We start from the raw sequence: 20,331 nt of genomic DNA, 5'->3' as shown, positions 1-20,331 counted from the left end.
CATCTTCCAAAAAAGTAGCAGAAAGCAACAGGTCGTAGAAAAACAATAAATAATATTGCTACTACTGGATCCAACTCCTCCATATTTTGTTATTAATAATTGAACGACCGATAAGTCTTTTAGAAGGTCCTATCACACCGGTTGCAGAGTGAGATTTTATGTTTGGACACATTTTTTCTTCAAACCACAATTCTATTCGCTTACAATGACATGACCCTTTTTCGGGAGTGGAATGAAGAGACTGGCCAGTAATGATGAACATAATTATCGTTATTGTAGTACCTGAATGGTATCTGTCGAAAACTTGCAGCGCTTCTGACGATGAAACAAACTTGACCCTGCACTGCCCGATGATAGGTCAATGAACGAATGCTACATTTCCTACACGAGTCTTTATTAATTTTAAGCCAAACTTATATTATCAATTCTGCACCAAATTATTCTTGCAGTCAAATCGCCAATTAGCCAATAAATTTTGATTATTAAATTTGATTTTATAACCGTCCGAAATCCACTGCAGCAACAAATTGAAGGAGAAAAAAAATGTGGAGAAGGCTTTTACGACGAGGTGTTCAACAAGCGTCATCTTCAACACCTCCACCCAACACGGAAAACACAGCAAGCCAAGCTGCAAAAACCGTTGCTACTAATTCAAGTCGTTTCGGAAGAAGATTTGTTATTGGATCGTTAATCGTAGGTGGTACCATTACTCTGGGTGCTGTTGCTAAAGCCTATGAGAAGGAAGCAGAGGAAGAGATTGGAGTCATCCGAAAGAAGAGTCGATGGTTGAATTTGTTATTTGGCTCTAAACCTGCAGATGAAAAAACATCACCAGAATATGGTTTTGAAACACCCACTCTCATCAACAGTGACAAATATGGACAATTACTGTATGACCGATTTACTCACTCATTCTTTCATCGTGTCTATTATTTAATTCATATCGGACAAAGATTGGATGAAATTATTTCAATTTTCTCACCTTTGGCTGTTTATGCTTTGGTACACTTCTTCGTTTTAAAGCCTTTCTATAGACTCTTATACACAAGAATTAAATATGTCGAGAATGGACAAGAAATGTTGGAAAAAGCTGAGAGGGATCTTGATGAAAAGTTTTATGCATTTGTTGTTCAGAGTTTGAAGGATGGTGGTACCTGTTTCATCAAATTCTCTCAGTGGCTTTCAACTAGAGCTGACTTGTTGGAGCCTCAAGTTTGCAAACATTTTGCCACACTTCATTCCAATGCTCCAAAGCATCACATGAAGAATGTGAAACAACTTATCAATGAACAATACAGAAAGAGAGAACACACCGATAAAGACATTGTTGTATGGATGGATAGCGAACATCCATTGGCCAGTGGTGCCATCGGTCAAGTCTACAAGGGTAAGATGAGATATCACAACGAGGAGAAGGACAAGGATGAAATCAGAGATGTCGCTATCAAGGTTAGACATCCTCATGTGGAAACACAAATTTTACAAGACTTGAAGATTTTAGAGTTACTATGTGTCATTACGAGTAGATTCCTTCCATCATTGGGTTGGCTTCAACTCCAAGAAAACGTTAAGGAATTCACGAAATGTATGAAATTACAAACCAACTTTATATTTGAAGGTGAAAATTTGAGAGCATTCCAAAAGAATTTTCAAGATTTCAAAAACACGATTATTTTCCCAACACCATACTACTACTCTCCAAATATACTTATTGAAAGTTTTGAACCTGGAATTTCTATTCAACACTATATGGACCAAGCTCGTAGTGACCGTGAGGTTTCCATGCCTAATCCAACTCAACAACCAAACAAGGACATGGATGAGCTTGTCAAAGAAAAGGGTAACAAGCCTATCCCTCCAGAAGTTGAACAACTTGACACAAAAGAGCAACAACGATTACTTCAAAAGAAACACAGACATCGTGTTGCAGAGCTAGGTACTGATCTTTTCTTGAAGATGATGTTGCACGACAACCTTCTTCATGCCGATCTTCATCCTGGAAACTTGCTCGTAAGAATCAATAAGGAGACCAACGAACCAATGCTTGTTGTGTTGGACGCTGGAATGGTCACCCAATTGTCACAAGAGGACAGACAAAACTTTGTGGACCTCTTCTCCGCGATTATTCGTGGTGAGGGCTATTACGCTGCTCAACTCATGATTGAAAGATCGAGAAAGTTGCGTGAAAATAGTGGATACACTCTGACACCAGAAAATGCAGAAAAATTCAAGACAGAAATGGCAGATTTAATTACATTTGTTCTGGATAAGCCCATTGAGGAAATTCAAGTCGGAAAAGTTATGGAGACTGTCTTGACACTTGGACGACAGTATCATGTTCCTATCGAATCTACATTCTCAACCCTCGTAATTAGTACCGTTGTTGTGGAAGGTATTGCCAGACAACTCAACCCACGCTTCCAATTTGCCGTGAGCGCTAGACCTTTCTTGGCAAGAGACAAGACCCTTCGAATGGCCTATATTCAAAGTCGTTTGGGTAAGATCAAGGAAGCTGCCGAAAATCTTATCAAATAATCTCAACTGGTGTTTTCATTGCATCGTTCACATCATTTATTAAAAACTGCATTCTTTATTATGACTGTCCTTTTTGAATTGGTTCTTCAGCATCAACTGCTTCAAGAGCAATCAACTCATGCTCCAACATGTCTGAATAACATATGACATTATGAGGTTTATTAATTCCCTCTTCGATTTGCCGCCAACGGAATTACAACATAAAATCAAGAAGAAAAAATAACTCCACCCTCCAACAACAACAACAACATGTCTGAAAATAAGAAGGCCGTGATCAAAAACGCTGATATGGAAGAAAACATGCAACGGGATGCAGTAGACATTGCAGCTCAAGCATTGGATAAATTCAATATTGAAAAGGACATTGCAGCTCATATCAAGAAGGAATTTGATAAGAAATACAACCCAACATGGCATTGCGTTGTGGGCAGAAATTTTGGAAGTTACGTTACTCATGAAACCAAACACTTTATCTACTTCTACCTCGGACAAGTTGCTGTCTTGTTATTCAAATCAGGATAATAAAATTCTAAGGAAACTCTAGTTGTACTATACAAATTCTGTTGGGTGGTGTTGCAGTAGTGCACAATTGTTTTGTGGTTGTATCATCATGATGATTCCTCTCAATAACCCTCAAACAACAAAAAAATGAAAGAATTATTGCTCAAAGAAACTCCCTCACTGGCATTCAATAATTTATTGGTTCATACAAAAGGAAATGTATTGTGCTACATTTCTAATGGAAGTATTGTTACGAGAAATTTGTCTGACTTTTTTGCAGGCAAGGGAGAAGAGATGGTCATTCCTAACCTTTCCGAATATGAGGTCAAGAATTTGGCCATTTGTATGAATGGAAAGTGTTTGGCTGCGTCCTGCGAAATTGGGGTGTTGGTAGGTTTCCAAAGAAATATACCTGGACAACATTAGGAATCGAACAAATTTCAATTTTAATTTTAATTATACTTTTAATTTATTGAATGATCTGAAACAACAGTTCTATGACATTGCCAATTTTTCTCTGTTGTACTTTTACAAAATTGAAGGAAATGTTACTTTTTCTTATGGTCCGTTAGCAAGTGACGAACATAGAGTATATGTTGGAGATTCTTCGGGTAACATTACTTGTTTTCGTCTCAATTCCATGGATGACATTCAATTTGAGTCTTCAGCAAATATTGCAACAGTTGGCATCACTGCTTTGCAAGCGTTTTCCGATTCAAAACTTTGTGCTGGATTGGCAAATGGTGACATTGCTTTTATTAACAATCTTAATACAATCATCAAGTTGCACAAAAACAAAGTGGAAGCTCTCGAATATCCATGTACGGGAATTCAAATTGTGAATGACACTGCTGTCACTGCTTTCGGAAGTGGACATGTTAGGTTGTACATCTTGAAAAATGGATTCAATAAGATGGCAGAAATAGGAGCGCATTCAAAGGGAGTTTCTGCCCTCCACGCGTTCGAAGACAAGGGAGCCATTATTTTTGCAACAACCAGCGAAGATTGTTCTGTTTTTATTTGGAAGTACGAACACGAATTTTCTGCAATTAAGGGCGAGCGTATCAAGGATTGTCTGTTAACTGGAGTACAGTTTGTTGAGAGCAATCGAGTATTAGTATCGTCCTTTGAGAAGAAAAGCTGCTATTTATTAGAATGCTAGAATTAATAGATAAAGAACAACCCACAGGTTTTTTAAATAGTAAAATGAAACATTTCCAATGTGACAATTTAAACTTGCTGAGTTATGTAAATTCACAAGCGTCTTCATTTAATCACTTTTTCTAGCAACAGTCAAAGCCATTTTAATCTAAATCAAATAAATACTTATTCTTGAAATCTGTAGCCTGTTGAGGAACTTGTTGTGCCTGAGAAGAATTGCTGCTTTCCATGAACGAGACCTTCTTTTTTGTCACGCTTGGTTCTGTAACCACGATCTTATTGCTCTCTTGTGGTTGTGTTAGGGCTGATAATGAATGAGCTTGTGAACTTGTCAAAGCTACATCTACTTCACTTGGCACGGTTTGCACAAACGAAGACAATTTCTGTGCAGAAATTTGAGTGAGAGAAGGTAATTTTGTCGCTTGGTCCAATTTTTCCTCTTGTGGACTGGATGTTGACGCAATCTCCTCTACCAGTTTTGAAGTCTTTACATTGGTATCTACATGCTTGTGTTGGGTCGTTTCCTCTTCCTCTTTTGGAATATCTTCAAAAGCAACCGGTTGAATGGGATCTGGTATGACTGCAAGCGTCACCTTCAGGGTTTTTGTTTTCTTGTCAAATTTAGCTGAAACCTTGTCACTGAAAACACTGTACGGTAAATGTACCTCGAGGTGATATTTGGCCGATTGCGTAGAATCAAGCTTTAAAAAGTTTTCAGAGACGTCCAAATCGACACCTGCAGCCGAATCAAGATGAGGAAGGAAAATTCGTACTCCAATTTCTGATGGTTTTGTTCGGTTGGAGCTTGTGTACGCTGAATAGGTGTATTCAGACATGTCAAACGCATTCTTATATACAATTTCAAACTTGGGAGTCATTGGTTCATTCACTTCTTGAATTAAATTAGATTTTGTAGATGTCTTTGGCTGTGGCATCTGTAATTCCTTGTCATGATCATCCTCTTTCATGTGAGTTTCAATTTCCTTTCCAAAAGACTTTAACAATGAGTTGGGTTCAAATTTTTCTCTGTCGTTACTTAACAACGATTGAATGGTGAGAGAAGAAGGATCACCCTTACTCTTTAATCCAAGAACTTCAGTATAATAATTCTTTTTGAGGGTCACATTACATTTCTTTTCAACATAATCCAAAGAAAGTTCACAAATAAAATTCTTAAATAATAAATCTTTCAAGGCTCTTTCACAAGTCTTTGTGTTAAACACAACGTCAATGACTGTTTCTTTTTCAGAGTCTCTTGGATGTCCAACAATTAAAGGGATTTTAAACTGAGTACCCTCTGAGTTGTTCAATGATGTGTCAGTAGAAAATTAGAGGTATAAGTTTTTGAGACAGTACGTACTCTTATTCTGTTGTGTAGCTTTTTCTTCCTTGTACATTTCCACTTTATCACTTGAACAAATATTTACAAAGTACTGTTTTGCTTTCTTATCCGTCGAAGAACATTGAATACAAAAACTCTAAAACAGTTTTAGAAGAAACATTAGCATACAACATGTTGAGTACTTTCAACTTACCGCTTTCGGAATAACAATCGAGTCAGGTAATTTACTTCCTTCCTGTTCCAATTGTTTAATATACAAATCGGTTTCTTTCAAAGTATTTGGATCGGAAATTTCCTTGGCATATTCCTCAAACAGCCTCAAAAATTCGGGATCTTTCATACACTGTTCGATTTTGTTCAATTCTTCTTTCGTGATATCCAATTTTCTATCCTTTGAAAAGGAAGGAAGTGAGGTTCCGATCGTATTTCCTGAGGTCGATTTGGCACTCTTGACGAACGTTGTAGACATTTTTTTGTTTTTGAAAATTTGAAATACAATTTTGGCGGAAAATTTTTGTACCATTGCATTAATTTACAAGTGTGTGGAAACGATTACCATGATGTATCACTTACATTGAGGCATGTTCTTCTTATTGGAAGAAGAATGATAAATCGGTTAGTTTGTTGTCCATAAATGCAGTTTTCATCTTTTCTTTGAAATAAATTAATTGCTTGGATATGGATGGAACATAAATCACATAGGTACTCAATGTGTTAAAATTATTGGAAGCAAATCTTGCAGTGTAATTCTCTCCCACTGCATTCTTAATAACGTCCTCATAGTTGGGATCATGAAAGTTGGGTAAATCGAAAACTTCGTTCCTATCTCGTCTTCCAATCTGACCGTACGTGGTCATTCCTTTGGTGAGAACTTTACCCTTATTGGTGGCAATGACCACATGATCGGATCCACAACAAATATTCTCTACAAATTCTCCTGGTGGAAGATGTGGAGTAAACTCTTTCCAGGTTGTTTGTTCATAGATAGCTGGTCTTGTTACTGCACCAGAGCCACTCGTATGATCATCATCTTGATCAGTATTGGGATTGCTGAGCTGTCCATAAGTATTTCTACCTGCTCCGTGTAAACTGTGATCAATAGCTAACACCATTGTAAAATACCATCCACATGATACTTTGTTTACCATGCCGTCAAATCGATGCATACGGTGTGGAAGTTTATAAATCGATGTATCAGACATTCCAAAGGCTACCTTTTCTCCCAAAATATATAAATTTCGTCTATTTGTGATAATACAAATACTAATATAATTGAGAAATTGTTGTCGATTGATCTTGTGATTAATTCCCCATTCTCAGCTCACGATTTCTACATACCTGCTTCCTCCTGTGACCAATTCTGCAACATCTTCATCATCATCCAAATAGGCTTTCAAATCAATGGGACTTTCAACTGGATTGGAAAGTAGCTCACCAGTTCCACGTAATACATTATTCACATCCAAAATCCAATAACTCATTCCTGTTGCTGCGATCATTTTAGCAGTATATTCTTTTTCAAATAAACAAGGATTTCCTGAATCAGTGTCCATATAAACTTTTCCCGATGACATTAAAAACAAGGCACTATTCTGTCCTGTTTTGATATCAACAATTTTATCAGGCAATAGAAGATCGGGCCAAGTCCAACGACGCATATCTCTACCAATATATACATGATGATTACTTGTTAGAAAATAGGATTTGGAAAATTTCGTAGATACTTGTACAATATAGCCTGCTCCTGCGTTTTTCATTTCATTCTCTAAAGTGGATAAATGAACCAATGAGAAGAGATCCGATGGCCCGTGATCACTCTTCACGCCTAAAAACCGATCAGTATTATAACCACAGCAGAAAACAGTACTCGGAAAAGAAAAGAGGGACAATGGAGATGATAAATTCATTTTTTTTCATAAATAAATTAAAACAATTAAAATGTTGTTTGTATTGTTTATGAGTGAACATTTACATGACAGCCATGGGTTGGTTTTGATCAAAGTCTTCACACCAAAGTGAAGAATGATCAAACCATTATGATGTCTGTAATTCAAAATATATATACAAATTTGGAAATGACACCAATTAGTTCGATCAATGATGTAAAATTCCTTTTGGTGATAAAAAGTTAATGACCTTTGATTTGAAATTTGCATGAGCTCCTCTTGGTGTATCTAAATCCGTAGAGGTTGGTCCAATACTATTCTTTTCCAATAATTGTTTGTGGTGTGAAATCATTTCTTGATAAAGAGGTGAAAGTTGAAATCTTTTAAAAGCATCTTGCATGACTGTTTCAATATGTTTGGTAATAGGTTCAAATAAATCTACTAAATCATCCGTTTCATCCTTGACTCGTGTTTTCACAAGAAGAATGGATTTTTTGTCAATATTGATGGCCTTGTCAGAAGTCAACTCGACATAACCATTCAATAACTTGATTGCATGTTCATACCGTTGAGCTCGATTCCTCAAAAACTCATATTTAAGTCTCACCTCACACCAAAATTCAATATTCTCTGAATTGTATTCCTTTTCACAATGTTTGATAAAATACTCTCGATGATGAGGTGTATGAATGGTTTCAACAAAATTATATGAAAATGATTTTTCTCGAGATTCTTCCAATGCAGATGGAATTGGAACAATCATTTCTTCAGCAGCATTACCACGTGGAGTGTTTTGAAGGTTGTGTGTATTCTCCAAAGTCTTGAGGGAGAGAGGTGGAACACTTTTCAAATTAAGGGAAGGAACCTTAAATGGTTGAGTGACATTTGACAATTGAGAATCAAGAAGAAGAGGTGGTTGGTAGATGGTGGTTAAATTCTCTCCCGTGGTAAATGTTTCTTTCATGTTGGTCATGAACTTTTCTTGAAGATTGTCTTGAATTTGAAATTGTCGATTTTTCAATTTCATGTCATCTTCACAAGTTGGATTTGATGAACTTTCAGAATGATCTTTGTGTCGAAAACCATGAACGAGTGATGAAAAGTAATGCTCTCCAAAACTCTTTTGTTTCTTCAAAGGACCTTGATTAGACACATTGGCATTTGACTGATGTTCCTGATCCACAGCATACGAAATCAAATTCGAAGCACTTGTCGATGTCACCTCACCCGATGCACTATTTTGCTTTTGTTTGGCCAACATTAAACTCTTCTTTGAAAGTTTTCTCTTCAATACACTTCCACTCATTTTCGAATTCTCATTTTCATTCAAAATATTTGGTTTTCGAGTGAGAGCTTTCTTCAAACGACTCCATAATGGTCTTCCCTGATCAGATTTCAACTTTTTCGTTGGAGATTCGACCATTTTGTGTTCTTCTTCAACAATTACTTCTTCATTGATACTATGGTCGTCATCGTCATTGTCATGATCACTGTCAACAGGATTCAATCCTTCATCTTGATCTTGCATGAAGGAATTTAGTAAAGCAGATTGAGCAGGTAGAGCATTGGAACTTTGTAAATCTTTACGTGAATTGGTTTCTAGAGTCAACATGGAAGGTTCTTGAGAAGGATTTTGAGTTAAAACAGCTCCTAAAGAACGAACCATACTGGCACCTCCTTGAAGATTTTCATCGGTTTCATCGTATTTTCTCTTACGTGCTGGAGATTTCTTTTTATCACTTCCTGTACTTGAAAAAGAAGAGCTTGCCTGCTGAGCTGTCAAATGTTGCATAGTTTCCATATTTGTACATTTAAGGGAAGTCCCATCATTGGAGTGACCGTGATGATGATGATTCTGCATAAACAAAGTTCGTTGTTCTCTCAACTTATTTTTCAAACTTTCCAACTTGTTCTTTCTATAATCCTTCATGGAACGAATCAGAGATTTCTTTTTCGATTGTTGTTGTTGTTGTTCAATTTCATGAATTTTCTCATTCATTTGTTGTTGAGCATTACCAACCATCATTTTATACGCCTTATCTGGAATGACATGAATTTGTTTAAAACTATTCGATCCATTCGAATGAATATTTGGTGAAGTGAATGGATTTTTCAATGCATTCTTTTTCGCGCTTCGAGAATAAGAATCTTCATAGGCCAAGGAAAGATCCTCAGCCAATGCTTGTCTCTTTTTGTAATAACTTGGAGTTTTGAATGGAGATTGAACGAAGCGAGCATTAGAAGAATTTGCTTTTGGTTGTTGACACGATGCAATTGGAGAACAATCATTGACACTTGACGTGGGAGGTTCGAATTGAATGGGTTTCATGGTCACTGGCAGAGTATGATTGTTGTTTGGATGGTTATTGTTGGAAGAGTGTTGTTGCTGAGAAATTGAATTCTTTGGAGAGGGATTTCGTTTTCGATGATGAATTGGAGTTTTCACATGATGTTGAGAAGACAAGTACAATGGAGATTTCTTTTTTTGAGAACCAGTGGTAGTGGCAAATCTGAGAAGAGGAGAGTGATTGAGGCGAGGTGAATGATGATGATTCATGGAACGAAGAGAGGATTTGGATGGTTGTTGTGGACTGTTTACCATATATGGAGAATATCTGGAAGCTGGTTTTTTACGTTGAAGATCAGTCAACGTGTGAGTTGAAGAAGGATGATTCTGAGGAGAGTCTTCCATGAGTTGATTCGGTGAGATGGGACTCAATACTTTTCTATAAGGAGAAGTCGATTGAGTCTTGTTTCCCAAATTTAGAGATTTTGGAGACGATTCATTTCCTGGACTAATTTCCATGTCATTTTCCTTATTTTCCAAAGGAGAATTCAAATCAAACAATACTGATTGATTTCTATAAAACTGAGAACCTTCAGGAGATTTCTCAAAGGCACGAGATCGAGAATGAATAATTTGAGATTTCTTCAAAGTTTTGGAAAGGTTGGAATTTGGGGATTGTCTTTTTTGAGGAGTTGCAAGTTGTTGTTTCAAAGGTGATGAATGGTTGTTATTGAGAATTTTGGATTGTGGAGATCCAACAGAAGCTTGTCGTTGTTGTTTGTAATTTCGAAGAGGGGACAAGTCTTGAATTCGAAGAGAGGAAGGAGGAGAGAAGGGATTGATCAAGTCTTCTCCGTGGAGAGGTGTGGCGCTGGCTAGAATGTGCTGTGGATCCGTACCAAGTTGTGCTTCGAGGGTCGAGGTTGGATCACTCAATCGTTGAATCATTTTTTTTGACTTTTGGCATTTGAGAAAATTTAACGGTCATAAATTTGCAAGGCGGGAAAAAACAAATGACACTAACATCTTTGGGACATTGTTGGTTGATTTCGATCGTTCAGCCATCCAAGCACTCGTCACAAAGAAGGGTACAAAGATCAAAACAATGAACTTTGCAATTACAAAAAAAAATGTCCAGCAAAACATTTGATGAACTCGTTCCTCCCGAAATTTGTTTTCAAATCTTTACCTTTCTCGATTTCCGATACATGATGGTTCAAATACCAAAAGTTTGTTCTTCATGGAGAAGTGCAATCATTACTCGAGTTCACACCATTCATATTTATCCAAATGTAGAACAATATATTTTTCAAAATTCATTATTTTGTGATGATCAACAGAATTCTTTGTTCGATTCAATATATAATCATGATGATGAAAAGGACAGACATGATCTGAATATTGAAAAAGATATTTTTCCATTTATATCCTATTTAACAAAATTCATTTCAAATCATTCGATGAAAATTTCACATTTATTCATTCATGGAGATTTGAAACAATCATTATTATTGTACATCAATTCGAATCTTCTCTATCCATCTCTACAAAATGGTAATGAATTTAAATCTCGCACTCAACAAGAATCTGACAGGTTGTTGCACTTACTTAACGAATATGGAGATTATTTCCAAAATTGGAATACATGGCCACTTTTTAACATGTATTCGAATATGGATGGAACAGTTCCTAGTGCCATGATGAGATTATGTGATTGTACCATGAGTGCCATCCTTGAACTATTGAAAACTGTTTCGCATTCCTTGAAAACTTTGGTTGTAAAAAACGTTCAAGGAAATCACCATTTTGTATCTCAGATCCAACAATGTCCTCAGTTGAAAATTCTCGTTTTGGAAGATGTGTCTCGATTGTATCATTTGCATGTATCAGGATTAAGATTTGTCTATTGCAATGAGAATTTTTATTCGACTCTTAGTAACAATGGAAATTTACAAACTCCAGAATATTTTCATGTCAATTCCAATCTTGTGGAAATTTTTGACACTTGTCGACATGTTTCTTTTCGTGCGAATAGCATGTCATTGATCAAGCTTGAGAGTTTTCTCAAGCAACATTCAAATTGCATTGAATCCGCAAAAATTGGAATTTGTAAGAATGAATATGGAATGCAAGATTCCATCACCATGAACCAACTCACAAAAATTGCAGAAAAATTAATGCAGTGTATTTGCTTAATGCCACAATTACGACGTCTCGATTTATCATTGGATATGGTTTTCGATATTTGCATGTCACACTCGATCGGTAGCGGTGGCGAAGAAATTTTCACAATTACCAAAGATATGGATTTGACCTCTCTTCAATCCATAAAAGAATTAAGATTGGATGGTATTTCATTTCTAGGCACTGGATTTGGTGTGTTTTTGGAAAAGATGATTCATTTGGAATCATTGACATGCAATTTATTTAGCGAGTGGGATGGAGATTTGATTCTTCATCTCTTGGAAAATCATTTAAAAAACTTGAAATGCTTGGAATTGACCATTTCAAATCATTCATGTTATCCAAGTTTGAATTACAAGCTTTTGAAATATTTATCTCAATTTCTAGTGAATCGCCATAATTCTTCTGAACCCTACAACACATTGACTCACATTTTCATTAAGAATTTAAATGCTCAAGACGACTCTAAACATTTGACGGATATGCTCAATGATTTGTATAACCATTATGAACAGAATCAGCAATGGGAACCATCCATTCAGACTCTGTCAACACCTCGTCTTCATTTAGGTTTTCAATTTCAAAAAAAACCTTTACAAGCGGTATTGCAAGGAATCATTTCGAAATTTTCACAATCAACGACAATTAAGATTCACTTGATGGAGAGTGATAATGCGATCGATGCTGAACCATTCATTCCATTCGATATCGAGTATTCACTTTCAAGATATTCGTTTGAACATTCAACTCCAATCGAACAATTGATTGAGAAACGAAACAAATTCAAACAACTTATTGCATCTTCGAAAATTTCATGTTTGGAATGTGGCATGACATTGAATCGAAAGTTCTATGAAGAGCATTGTCAGAAATTTCATTACTCTCGAGATTTGAATCACAACTCATGGTCACTCACACAGAATTTGGATTTGCAGACGTATGAAATTCAATGTCCATCTTGTCACATGGATATGCAACGATGTGACTTCGAGGAACATGTGGAAAAGGTGTGCCCTCGAACTCGAGTCAAATTACCTTTCCAGGTCGAACGTCAAGCACTGACATCCATCTTGTTGCTTGAAGATTAACTTGAATCTCTTGAATGACTCTAATTTTGACAGGTCAACAATAATATCTGTTACCAATCACGAACCATATATTTATTTATGTTATTTCAATAATTCAAAATTAATTCAAAATTAATTCATAGATTTCATCTCGTTGTGGATCATCTCCCATCACAAACACATGTTCTCCCACTTTTTCAAACTTGTACTTTTCATAGAATTTTTTCGCTCGTGCATTTCGTTCCCAAACTCCCAACCATATGGATTTACATGTCGTCTGATGATCCATTCCAAATTTCACTTCCCGTGCCACACGTAAACATTCTTGCATGAGTCGATGTGCAATACAAGTTCCATGAAATTCCTTCAATACATAACATCGACATAGTTCAATCGTTTCATTTCCTTGATATTTCAAACAAGGTTCAAAAGCTCCATATTTCAATTTACAATAAGCAATGACTAATTTCTTGGTGTGTTTTTTCTGTATTTGAGTATTTGATGAATTCATGTCCTCTTCTTCCGGCTCTTGGACATATGACATTTGTGATTCTAGAAATTGAATTCTTTCAAGAGACGAACATTTTTGTTGTAAATATTCGTTCAATTCATCATCCCATTCCATTTCAATAAATGCAATAAATGTGTTCGGATCTTGTAATTCATTGGTTTGTTGAGTCGGATTGAAGGCTTGTTCCAAATAGGCTTTCATATTTTCCTCGGTGTTGTCTTCTCGAAAGGTTTCATAGAAGAGTGTTTTGGCTACAGTGGTTAATAGAGAAACATCTCCTCGTAGCGAAGAAGGTTTTCGGATGTGAATCTTGTCGAACAAAATCATGAAAGTGTCTTGTCAATATTTTTTTAAAATTTAATTGGACTCGCACTAATTGATTCCAAAATTGTCAATTGCACCTTAGAAGACAGTGATTCATCTGGATCTAGAGAGAAATATTTCCATTGTTTGCACTCTGCACGTAGTCTTAAACATCAGGATCGAATGCTTTTTCGTCAAGACACTTCTCTACAACCTCCTTAAGTTTGGTCATTAAAATGGGTTTGTAAAGAACTGAATCAAATCCAATCTCGGACAATGATGTGACATTTTCCCAAATATTTGCAGTCACAGCAATGATTGGAACATGTAGGTGTGAATTTGACTTTTCATACTCTCTGATCATGGTCACACATTGTTTTCCACAAATATTTGGCATGAGTAGATCCATGAGAATAACGTCATACTGTTTCGTTTGAAACATTTCAAAACACTCCTTTCCATCACAAGCACTGTCCACATCCTTAAATCCCAATAAATGCATCATTTTGCTCATTACTCTTCTATTGACTTGATTGTCATCCACAACTAATATTCGTCCTTCTTTGTGAGAGCCACTACTTTCATTAGGGTTTGGAGAATGTATTGAGGTGTGTTGAGGAAGTTCCGAAGCACTTTCATCAATAGTTATAGAAACTTCTGGTACGACGATCATGCTCTCTCCTTGTTGGAATTGCTTTTGAACTTCTCTCGTACAAAAGCTAATGAGCTGCTGTGCTAAGGTATGGTACAGTTCCTCAATTTTTAGCGGCTTGGTAATGTAGACAAGATTTGGATACCTTCTAGTTCTGCCACGAGTGGAGATTGGCATTAAAATTCGGTTACAGCTGCTAACCGAGGAGAATACATTCTTCACTTGTTTGTGCATGTCCTCCTGATAAATGATGAGAACCTTACTGTGAGGGTTGACAGGAAGATGATTGTCGTTCAAAATGCTTGGAATTTTAACAACGTGACACTCGTGACTCACAAATCGAAGGTACTTTTCAACAATGTCCAGGAAAATATTGTCAGAGTCAATCAAAAACACAGTAAACGGAGACAATTTTGATTTCAATGTTTCCAAGTCTTCTTGATGAACCACAGATTCATAACTGTTAAGACTTGCTTCAGCGTTTCCAATTCTAACAGGAACAATAATGGTAATGGTTGTTCCAGATGATCCAGGAGAAATGTTGCTACTGACAGCAATGGTTCCATGCATTCTGTCAACCAACCTTTTTGAAATGCTCAATCCAATGCCATTTCTATTGGTCAACAACATGCCCAATCCAGAGTTGCTAGAACTTTTTCGAAGAGACTTGAGATAATATTGATCAAAGAGAGAGCCTGAGGATTCCACACTAGGACTAGTGGTGCTTTCTCCGCTGCCAATAGTAACTTCTTGGATCGTTTTAAAAGGTTGGAATAAGTCCTTGATACAATCTGGCTTAATTCCCTTGCCATCATCTTTGCACTCAAATTTCAAAAACACAAAATCTTCATCTGAGAAATCTGGATTTTCTTGAAGCACTGCATTGATGATGCAGTGCTTGTCTATTTTGAACTCTTCTATTAGTTCAGAATCGTCACATTTTGAACAACTCACAGTCACATGACCGCCGTTTGGAAGAGAGTATTTGATGGAATTTGACACTAAATTCATAAGCACTTGAGAAATTCTAATGAACACATGAACAATTGTTAGTATAAAAATGTCATAATTACACAGAAAACTTACTTCACATGATCTCCAATTACGTGTAAGGGTAAGTTGTTCAAATTCACGTACGAATGAAGTGCTACTTTTTTGTCGTTGGCAATGGTGTAAAACACTGACGTAACAGACTCAATCAGTTGTTGCACAGAAAAAGCTTCATAATTGAGTGACACATTTCCAATTTCTAGACTTGATAATTGGAGAGAAGTGCTGAAAACTTGTAGCAATAAATTTGCATTATTGTAGATATCATTCACGAGTTCAATATGAGATTGTGAAGTACCATCGCTCGATGTTGAATCAGTGTCACTGAGTCCATCTTCTTGATCGGAAGGTTTTTGATCTCTTTGATGTAATACACTTCTTCGTCGGCTCTTTCTCTTGTGTTTTAAAGGGCTTTCACATTTTTCATATTCATTCTTCATAATGGTGGCAGCTCCTAATATACCATGGAGTGGATTTCTAGATGTATCAATAGTTTAACTTGTGAGGAAAATCACCAAAATTTCTGCTTTACTTACCTTGCTTCGTGAGATAAATTTCCAATAAATTTTGTCTTCTCTTGACTTAATATCTTCTCTTGCAAGTGTTCAATTTTTTCTCTCAAGCTTCCGTCTCTTTCTAAAGTTTGAATGTGGGAAATGAAAATGTTCATCGTTGATACAAAAATTAACATGGCTGTAATTTCAAATATTCTGTACCATGGTGTGTTTGTACAAAACAATGCCAATGCTGTAAAGAAGATCATAGTGCAGCAGTTAAATATTGTGGTTCCAAGCGTCTCATTAAAAAAGTAGCAAAATACTATAATCTTGGTGAGTGTGACCACATATAGTAGCGTCACTTCATAGTAGGTATGTACAATAAATGCTATTAAGGTGGAGGCCAGACATCGAGCAATAGTTAGTCGTTTTTTCTGAGTTAGAGTCTTCACTTTAGAAATAGTGAGCCAAGTACAGCATACATGAATAATTGGCTCGAAATAGGTAGTAAAACAAATTAGAAATATGGACCGTGATTCTTTCTTGAAATAATATACCATTAAAATTACCGATAAGCCTAGCAGTATATTCAAGTATTTGAAAGACTTCATAAAAAGAAAGTGAGTTTCTCTTGTCAACGCACTTGCATATTCAGAAAAATCTCCTCCAGTGAAAGAAATGTGCAAAAACTTAAAAAAATCCTTAATATCATCGAGCAATGCTTCCTGTGTAGCGTCAGGTATGACTTGTTTATCTGAGTTGAGAGACGGCCGTCGTTGACATGGTGGTAGAAAAACTTTAGTACATGATGGAGATATATTCGAGGGTAGGTCATCAGCAGGTGATGACACAGGTGAGATGGAGTTCAGGGTTGAAGAGTTTGATGCTAATGAAGAATCCAAGAGGGGTTGTTCTTGTTGAGGAAATAATTTCGTTTCTTCTGAGGAGACATTAAGTGATATGTTGCATTCTTGCGGTGTTTTACAATTAAAACTGTTGTTAGAGATTGGCGATGGAGGGAATGTTGCAGACGTGGTCGTTAGTGTCGATGAAGAAGAAGGATAAAGAGGGGATGATTTTGAAGGACAAGAATACGATGATGGTATTATTCGTTGTTCTTCAAACATCTTCTGAGAAGCTACATGATCTCGACAACTATGGCTACTACTGCTCCTAAGATTCTCAACGACCAAGCCGTGATCGTTCATAGGCTCTTCGTCGTCGTGGTGGTGGCTCTTTTGAAGATGATTCTTGCTACTCGTTGGCAATGTTGCGTTCTTGTTACTGTTGCTAACGACAGAAACGCTGTTGGTAGCCTGTTCTTGCCATTCCGATGCGGAGGAGGATGAAGGAATTTGCAGAGACCATCCAGGCATGGTTGCAGCAGTAGATGGCTTGTTTGATGTTGAGCCTCGTGCCGTTGATGAAACGGGCGTTGAAAGAGATGACATTTTGTTTTGGTACAACGCACACTCTACTTGAAGGATGAAAATAAACTACCGAACCAAAGAATATTCAGTGTGTTTTTGCACAGAGAGAACAACCTTTGAAGCGCATCAATCTCGATGGATCTGACCAACACAACGAGTAAATAAGGAAAAGGCTAAAGCGAGCAAATTTTAGAACACTCATATCTGTGCACAGATTCAATCTGGAACAAGAGCATGAGGATATTGCCCATAGAAGCGAAGATGTTGCATCTAGCGTATTTAAATATTCCCTTTTTTCGAAAGCAGGAGGTAATAATAAGGTACAATGCTTTTTTGAAACATTTTCAAAACCTGACGAGAAGAAAAGAAAGTATTTTCGTAAACGACAATGCGAAATCCTACTCTTTACTCTTTCATAAGGATGTGTTTCGATAGTTGAACAAGTACCTATGTCCTGACCATGAATGAGGAGACCACTCCGCACACGCTCCTAATTATCTTTCAAAAAAATCATTGCATCATCACGAGGTTTTTCCTCCCGAACTGACTTTTTGAAAGACTTACCGTTAGCGAAAGACCTAGTGAGATTGATAATCATCATCATCATTCCTCCATAATTATCATCAACAAGAACTTTTTCAACATCCAACAACAATGAAAATAGGCTTGTTCCTTCTTTTGGTCCTTGTTGCTGTACTAGCAACTTCCTCATGCGTCTCTGCGGATTTACAAAACACCACCTACTCGAGTCCGTTCCATCCACTCAACGTTCCACGTGCATCTATTGGTTTAACACCTCTCTTCTCTCCTGATCACTCCACAAAGGAGGAAACCAATCTTGTGTTGAGTGCAACCTCTAGCATTGATATTGCCATTCCGGGATTTGATAGTTGGAGTGGATGCTCGTATCCAAAGAATGGCTGTATGGGTTGCTCTGCTTCTGATTTGTTGAATAATGAAAAGTTTCCAATTTTCCAAGCATTGATTAATCAAATTGTGAGCAAGAGAGTTCGTGTTCGTATCATCACCAACAAGTATGATGATCAATTATGTGACGGAAAGATGGACTTGTTGACCTATTTGAAGATTGCTGGTGCTGATGTGAGATATTACACAACCACAACATTCTTGCATGCCAAGTATATTGCTATTGATGGTTGCAAGGCAGCAATTTCTAGCATCAACTTCTCACAAACCTCTTTCAGAAAGAACAGAGAGGCAGGTATTTTGGTGAACGAGTGTCAAACCTCCTCTGGAATTGTTCAAAAGTTTTCTCAGTCAGTTTTTGAATATGATTTCAAACAAGCTGTTCCTCTTCAAGTTGACTACAGTCAATACTCTCAAAGTGACATTCAACTCGTGAGAACCAGCACTGCAACTGTCACCATTCCAGAAAATTTACACTTTCAACATTGTGATGCTTCATCTGGTACAATTCAAGAGTACAGAGATACCTATAACATTTCCATTAGTGCCAGTCCAGACTATGCTTATGATTTCTTGATGTCTGCATTGCGTCAAACAAGAAAATCTTTGAAGGTTAGCATTTATGAAATTTCTCATCCTGATCTCTGTGATTATGTCATCCAATTGAATCAACAAGGTATTGCATTGACACTTTTTGCATCTCATTATGTCTTCTCTAAATCAGAAGCTCTTGATGCATACAAATGCTATCGTAAGCTTTTGGATAATGGTATTACTGTTACATTGTCTGCAAAGGAGTGCTTGGAATTCTCCCATGAAAAGTATTGGATTATTGATGACAATATTTTGATGATGAGTACTGGTAATTGGAGAGATACTGATTATCCAAACCCACCTTATGTTTTCCCACCAAAGAAGGGTAACGAAAGCAGTTGGAGAAATGTCAACAGAGATTTTACTTTGAGAATTGACGGCTCAACTGCCATTTTGAAGAAATTCGTTGAAGTTCTCAACAACGACTACAACCAAGGATATCCATACAGCTCAGGAACCGCCAGCAAGGCTACCAACACTATGAACATTAGAAATTATTAAATTATTAATTTATGATTCATTCAAAAGAAGAACAGGTTCAATGCGCCTCTTCGAATTCGAATTGACGTGAAACTAGACAGACCAGATACGGCTTGAAAGCTCTTGAGATATCTCTCGATCCCCATCTACAGTCCATATTCGATTCTTGTTGTTGTTATCACAAGATCCAACGATCAGATATCACCACAATGGCAACATTACGTGCAAATGATCAAAAAAATGTCTCCACTGCAAATTCGAACATGTCAAACGAGACAGCAACTAGAGAACCAACAATTTTGCGCATCATCATCAACGATTCAAGTCACCACCCAAGTGGATAAAACATCCACAAGGTGGGAACACGTTCGCTCTTGTTCTGTCCTCAGTCCAAGAAATGTTGAAGGTTGCAGAACTTGTCATCAACAACAAGACCAAAAAATACCGTCGACTTCAAAAACAATAACAACAATAACTCTTCCAAACGAAGAGCATGACCACGTATCATCTCGAGACGTAATAGACACGACGATGGATCCTCATGTTGTCAACAATACCAACAACAACAACACTCACCAACACACGCCGCATCTGTGCTCTTCGATTCCTTCTCGAACATGCTCATTGAAATTCATGAACAGTTCATTGACCAAAGATGATGAATCATCATACAACACCGCAATGAATCATAGACTCCAATCGAATCTGTCCAAAAACAGATTATCATGGACAATAGACGTGGAGTCAAACACGAGCTCAACAAGTCATCATTCTAACAGCAGCAACAACAACTACGAGATGGAAAATCCCAATAAGAATAACACGCATCAGCAAGGTATTTCTTCGAATTTGCGAAAAAAAAGGAAACAAGATGGATATTTTCGGACACATGCTTCGAAATCTGCTCATTGCTTGGAAATATTG

At 36.9% G+C, this 20,331-nt stretch overlaps 11 protein-coding genes across 11 annotated transcripts in view; 6 read left to right on the top strand and 5 right to left on the bottom strand.

Annotated features, from left to right (window-relative positions):
* Positions 1-543: 543 nt before the first annotated feature.
* On the top strand, positions 544-2,535 carry C9374_002822 (uncharacterized protein; the record flags this gene model as incomplete). The annotated part of the gene is made up of 1 exon (XM_044692282.1): positions 544-2,535. One exon carries the CDS (start codon positions 544-546, stop codon positions 2,533-2,535), a length of 1,992 nt encoding a protein of 663 aa, XP_044550368.1.
* A 249-nt stretch (positions 2,536-2,784) lies between these two features.
* On the top strand, positions 2,785-3,057 carry C9374_002821 (uncharacterized protein; the record flags this gene model as incomplete). The annotated part of the gene is made up of 1 exon (XM_044692281.1): positions 2,785-3,057. One exon carries the CDS (start codon positions 2,785-2,787, stop codon positions 3,055-3,057), a length of 273 nt encoding a protein of 90 aa, XP_044550367.1.
* A 126-nt stretch (positions 3,058-3,183) lies between these two features.
* On the top strand, positions 3,184-4,198 carry C9374_002820 (uncharacterized protein; the record flags this gene model as incomplete). Its single annotated transcript, XM_044692280.1, has 2 exons — positions 3,184-3,426; positions 3,530-4,198. 2 exons carry the CDS (start codon positions 3,184-3,186, stop codon positions 4,196-4,198), a joined length of 912 nt encoding a protein of 303 aa, XP_044550366.1.
* A 142-nt stretch (positions 4,199-4,340) lies between these two features.
* On the bottom strand, positions 4,341-6,008 carry C9374_002819 (uncharacterized protein; the record flags this gene model as incomplete). The annotated part of the gene is made up of 3 exons (XM_044692278.1): positions 4,341-5,494; positions 5,558-5,675; positions 5,733-6,008. The coding sequence occupies 3 exons, from the start codon at positions 6,006-6,008 to the stop codon at positions 4,341-4,343; spliced, it is 1,548 nt and encodes a 515-aa protein (XP_044550365.1).
* Positions 6,009-6,129: 121 nt separating this feature from the next.
* Positions 6,130-7,446, bottom strand: C9374_002818 (uncharacterized protein; the record flags this gene model as incomplete). The annotated part of the gene is made up of 2 exons (XM_044692277.1): positions 6,130-6,802; positions 6,878-7,446. 2 exons carry the CDS (start codon positions 7,444-7,446, stop codon positions 6,130-6,132), a joined length of 1,242 nt encoding a protein of 413 aa, XP_044550364.1.
* Positions 7,447-7,633: 187 nt separating this feature from the next.
* On the bottom strand, positions 7,634-10,660 carry C9374_002817 (uncharacterized protein; the record flags this gene model as incomplete). The annotated part of the gene is made up of 1 exon (XM_044692276.1): positions 7,634-10,660. One exon carries the CDS (start codon positions 10,658-10,660, stop codon positions 7,634-7,636), a length of 3,027 nt encoding a protein of 1,008 aa, XP_044550363.1.
* A 182-nt stretch (positions 10,661-10,842) lies between these two features.
* Positions 10,843-12,984, top strand: C9374_002816 (uncharacterized protein; the record flags this gene model as incomplete). The annotated part of the gene is made up of 1 exon (XM_044692275.1): positions 10,843-12,984. One exon carries the CDS (start codon positions 10,843-10,845, stop codon positions 12,982-12,984), a length of 2,142 nt encoding a protein of 713 aa, XP_044550362.1.
* A 100-nt stretch (positions 12,985-13,084) lies between these two features.
* On the bottom strand, positions 13,085-13,801 carry C9374_002815 (uncharacterized protein; the record flags this gene model as incomplete). Its single annotated transcript, XM_044692274.1, has 1 exon — positions 13,085-13,801. The coding sequence occupies one exon, from the start codon at positions 13,799-13,801 to the stop codon at positions 13,085-13,087; it is 717 nt and encodes a 238-aa protein (XP_044550361.1).
* A 142-nt stretch (positions 13,802-13,943) lies between these two features.
* C9374_002814 (uncharacterized protein) lies at positions 13,944-17,427 on the bottom strand (the record flags this gene model as incomplete). Its single annotated transcript, XM_044692273.1, has 3 exons — positions 13,944-15,456; positions 15,516-15,956; positions 16,016-17,427. The coding sequence occupies 3 exons, from the start codon at positions 17,425-17,427 to the stop codon at positions 13,944-13,946; spliced, it is 3,366 nt and encodes a 1,121-aa protein (XP_044550360.1).
* A 633-nt stretch (positions 17,428-18,060) lies between these two features.
* C9374_002813 (uncharacterized protein) lies at positions 18,061-19,428 on the top strand (the record flags this gene model as incomplete). Its single annotated transcript, XM_044692272.1, has 1 exon — positions 18,061-19,428. One exon carries the CDS (start codon positions 18,061-18,063, stop codon positions 19,426-19,428), a length of 1,368 nt encoding a protein of 455 aa, XP_044550359.1.
* Positions 19,429-20,278: 850 nt separating this feature from the next.
* C9374_002812 (uncharacterized protein) overlaps positions 20,279-20,331 on the top strand; it is a gene marked incomplete at both ends in the record, with an annotated part of 642 nt that continues 589 nt past the window's right edge. The window contains one exon of the mRNA XM_044692271.1: positions 20,279-20,331. This exon is cut by the window's right edge and continues 589 nt beyond it. Coding sequence (XP_044550358.1) covers positions 20,279-20,331 — 53 coding nt within the window.

The sequence above is a fragment of the Naegleria lovaniensis genome (assembly GCF_003324165.1).
Source record: "Naegleria lovaniensis strain ATCC 30569 chromosome Unknown tig016, whole genome shotgun sequence".
Classification (NCBI taxonomy): domain Eukaryota; phylum Heterolobosea; class Eutetramitea; order Acrasida; family Naegleriidae; genus Naegleria; species Naegleria lovaniensis.
This window is presented reverse-complemented; position numbering and strand designations above follow the sequence as displayed.